Source organism: Lactuca serriola, chromosome 2 (assembly GCF_051521515.1).
Source record: "Lactuca serriola cultivar US96UC23 chromosome 2, Lser_US96UC23_V15, whole genome shotgun sequence".
Lineage (NCBI taxonomy): Eukaryota > Viridiplantae > Streptophyta > Magnoliopsida > Asterales > Asteraceae > Lactuca > Lactuca serriola.
In genome coordinates this window covers 20134488-20138990 of record NC_136409.1, presented here as the reverse complement: position 1 = coordinate 20138990, position 4503 = coordinate 20134488, and the positions used below count along the sequence as shown (strand labels likewise).

Here is a 4503-nt window from a genome sequence, read left to right as displayed (position 1 = left end):
AGTCCCCGATTGACGTAAAATAACCAGATTACCCTTATTTTTATATTTCTTTTTCATTATTTATCTATTATAATTAACAAAAATTGAAAAAAAAAAATCAAAATCAAATAAGAACATTGTTGTCGTCGACTCCACAGGGCATTCACCGCCTCATACCCGCCGTCGGAAATCACCTCAGCCGTCCACCTCCGTTCCTCTTTTTCGCCGACTTATAACAGATCTATAAATCAAGAGGAACTGGTGTGTAAGAACGGTGACTTTTCCCCTTCGCCTACACGAGTCCTACACCTGCGTTGATTTGTAGATCACACCACCACCGATTTGCACACCCGCCATGACCACAAACCCTCTTTACAGTGACTAACAGATACATTCTTGCTTTACCGGTGTCCTTTTTTGTTGTTTCATACACTGAAATAGAACCCAATAACATAAGGCGGGGTTTGTAAATTCGAAGGGATTGCTTATTGCTATTTGCTACATACCGTGTGGATCCAAATGCAGTTTTTTATAATAAAAGAATAAATAAATAATAAAAACTAAAAAAACTATAAATAATATCCAATAAGGATAATCGGGTCTTTTACTTCAATCAGGGACTAAATCTGTGACAAGAAATTAGAAAAGAAAATTAGGAACGAAACATGTAAATTACGTTAACCATTCATATAGTTTACCCTATTAAATGACAATAACGTGGTTATAACTTATAAAGATTCAACTCGTTTAGTTTTTGTGATTAGAACGCTACGCCGCTATAGTCGCACGAGTGATGGAAATTTCAGATATTATGATATTTGAAATCAAAAGTATGCTTCTGTATAATCTTCAAAACAATCATCGACAACCTCGATTCATGCAACTAGCTTCCAATCTTCTTATCAACAATGGTAATGTCATTTCAACCTTTTAATGTCATCGAACCATGGGTATTCGAAACCATCACCCCATCACAATTCATCACCTTCACAATGCCAAACCCGCTTAACCACCGCCGGTTGCTCCACGCTCTAGTGATCCGCGTCGCCGTACTCGATTCTCCGATAGCCACCGCTGACGATGAGGTCCCTTTAATCGCCGCCATGATTGTACCTAATCACCGGGAAACAGACTGGAATTTTTGTACAGAATCCGGACATCTTCAGCTCCTATATGATTCCCACAACGTCTCCCGCCTTATCCTAATCGGTAATAATCCCCCGCCTAATCCAGAACCCTCAATTTATATTCATCCTCAAGTTACTGGTCCTTTGGAGAAACAAAGACTAGAAAACGAATTGAAACCATTACTCATGGCTTTGCATCCCAAAGTGAGTTTTCATCGTCGTTTGCCAGAAACCATAATCTTGACATACGAAGATGATGTCGTGTATCGTGTGACTATAGCTAAATTTGTAGGGCCTGTTGTTGGTGAATTCGTCGTTGAAGATGTTGAAATGGAGGGTAATCGTGATAGAAGTAAAATGCTCCGAAGGAGATTGAGGTTTAAAAGAATGCCTAATTTGATACAATCTCAGGTCCCTCTTATACCTGTTATTAGTGATGACGAAGCTACAACACAGGTAGATTTGGAAAGTTTGAGGAAGATAGTAAACGCAAAGTTTGACGTTGATACAACTGTTTTGGTTCACCCATACTTGCCTCCAATGGTTGCTGGACTTTTCTTGATTGCTTCACATCTCAATGAGCGAATTCAACAAGGGTTTACTCCAAGAGCTTTGTGTTTAGGGATTGGTGGTGGTGTTTTGTTAAGTTTCTTGAAAACTCAATTGGGTTTTGATGTTGTTGGAGTGGAGGCTGATAAGGTTGTTTTAACAGCTGCAACAAAGCATTTTGGGTTTAATAAATCTAGTTCTATTCGACTTATTGTTGGAGATGCTATAGAAGTGATACAAAGCTTTCCTTCCCAAAAGATAAAAGGAGACACCGATGGTTTAAAGGTTAATAATGATGTCCTAGATACTAAATTTGATGTAGTTATGGTTGATTTGGATTCAAATGAGGCTCAAAATGGCATTAGTGCTCCACCACCAGAATTTGTTAAGAAACCGGTTTTTAAAGCTGCGAGATCACTTCTTGATGATCGTGGTGTCCTTATTATCAATGTGGTTCCTTTAAATGAACTATTTTATACGACATTGGTAAAAGATCTTAAGGATACTTTTTATACGGTTTATGGAATAGATGTTGGGAATCAAGGTAATTTTGTTGTTGTGGCTACTGTGTCACCAACTTCCTCCAATGACCATGATAATGATTTTTTGAAGAAGTTGACATCTGTGATTCCTGGAACTTATAAAGATACCATAGTCGAATTATGAAGCATCACTCATAATAATTTTAGAATAGCAACTTCTTTATGATTAGTGCATTTCCTATCATGTCCAACATGTTATACCGTATGTGTATCGTAATTTCTATCTTCCTTTCAAGCACATTTTTTAACAATAAACATACAGATTCATACAAAACGTATAGTTGGATTAATTGACACACTATAGAATTTTACTATTAATTTCAACATAGCCTTTTTGTCGCACAATACTTATGTGGTTTCTGTCCATTTTATGGTAGAAAAAAATGGTGTACAAATAAGATGTTTGATAATCAAAGAATGATTAGATATCTTGATAATCGTGTAAATTCATTTCCCGAATTAATATGACAACCTTATGTATAAGTTTCAAGAAATTTAATATTGGGTAAACCCTTAAGAATAATTTAGGTTTTACGCACATAATAGATTTCAGTGTGTCCCAAAAACTAAGGACTCTTCTTTTTTGACCTTACAAATGGTGATGCGTTGTGACCTCACAAAGTGGTGTGGCCCCTTGACCATTGTCTTTCGTCATGCTCGGGATCAAACGCGTCTATTAAACAAGTTTACACTTTGTACCATCTAACTTGTTTTTTATCACTGTTTAATTCCTTATTATAACTAGTGTTAATTTTAATTACACTAAATAACTAGTTACACTAAAATTGTTAAATACTTTAACCATCTTGTTGTTGTTCAATGTATAACATCGTCTTTTATATCCTTAACTTGTGGATCATATATCTCATGTACGTGATCTCTCCTTTGGGTATAATACTTAGGCTGTGTTTGACATGCCACAACTAGCTGATAAGCTAGCTTATTTTTCGAGTTTTTTTTTATGTTGTCGTATTTGGTAAGCCAAAAAATAGCTTTTAAGCTAGCTTTTTGAAAAGCTACTTAGACTAGCTTTTTAGGAGCTTTTTTAAAATTTTCCAAATACACCCTTAATTAATTATAAAAACACATACTCCTACATGTCATTTTATGTAATTTTATATATTTAAGCTACCTTTTCAACTAGTTTTACCAAATGTTATTTTTTATTAGCTAGTTTTTCAGCTATCAGCTAGTTTTTTATTTAACAGCTAGCTTTTCAGCTAACAACTAACTTTTCAGCTAGTATACCAAACATAGCCTTAGTCCAACATGTGAACTTATATTCCCTCCTTGTTAGTATTCTTGCTAAATTGGACTAAAAATATTATGTCATTACTATACCAAGATACAAGATGTAATCATTTTTCTTCCGACTTCTTCTTCCAAATATCCATCTTAGCATTTAATTCCATCATTATTTCTTGTCACCGATACAAAGTCACCCACATTTCCATTTCAATTGAAATCATGTGGATTTAAGAGTGACCATAAACACATTATCTGCAACTAAAAATTATCGGTCATGTGTATTGTTTGGTCACTTTGTAAATTTTGTGTGCCAAGATTAGCAATTAGACATGGTTGCCTTACTTCGTATGAACGCTTTCATTTAACATTTATGTCACGTGCTCGAACCTAATAGTAGTAGTTTTTTTTACACGCGGGTCATAAGAGTAATAAAGTTCTGACCTACTTTAGATCGGGTCATAAGAGTAATAAAGTTCTGACCTACTTTATATCTAACATAAGTCTATGACTTTTAACACAAAACCCGAACCATACAAGATGTAGGCTCATATATCATATATGATCCCTCAACCTTTTTTTTTTACAATTTTGGCCCAAGTTTTTTTTTGTCCTGACTTTTTTAACAAATTCAACCAACCTTTTTTTAAACTTTGTTTTAATTTTTTTTTAAAAACTAGTTTTTTATTTAGAAGATTACATTTCTTACAAATTCTTTCAAATCTTATTTAACAATATAGATTTTAACAAATTTGTATTTATAGAATTATTTTTTTTTCAATTTTTTTTAAATAGATGTTTTTATGCCTATGTTTTTTTTAAGATTTCTTTGTTTTTACAGTTTATTATTTTTTTTAAATGTTTATTCTAAATTTTTTTTATATATTCGTTTTCATATAGGTATGGTTGTAAAAAAACATGTAACAATTCATTTTTACAGATAAAAAATACATTATTACGTATAATTAAACTTAATTCACCATAATTATATATTACATATTATACATACAAAAAATTCAATAACATCGTGCGTGGTGCAAACCAAAATATTTTGGTTAACT

The 4503-nt window shown here is 33.3% G+C and overlaps 1 protein-coding gene across 1 annotated transcript; it reads left to right on the top strand.

Annotated features, from left to right (window-relative positions):
- The first annotated feature begins 887 nt into the window (after positions 1 to 887).
- LOC145089046 (uncharacterized) lies at positions 888 to 2321 on the top strand. Its single transcript, XM_079027547.1, has one exon. It carries the CDS (start codon positions 888 to 890, stop codon positions 2319 to 2321), a length of 1434 nt encoding a protein of 477 aa, XP_078883673.1.
- The last annotated feature ends 2182 nt before the right edge of the window (positions 2322 to 4503 follow it).

Excerpts from the sequence above, each read along its gene's own strand:
- LOC145089046 (XM_079027547.1), top strand. The coding sequence starts at position 888 with ATGGTAATGTCATTTCAACCTTTTAATGTCATCGAACCATGGGTATTC.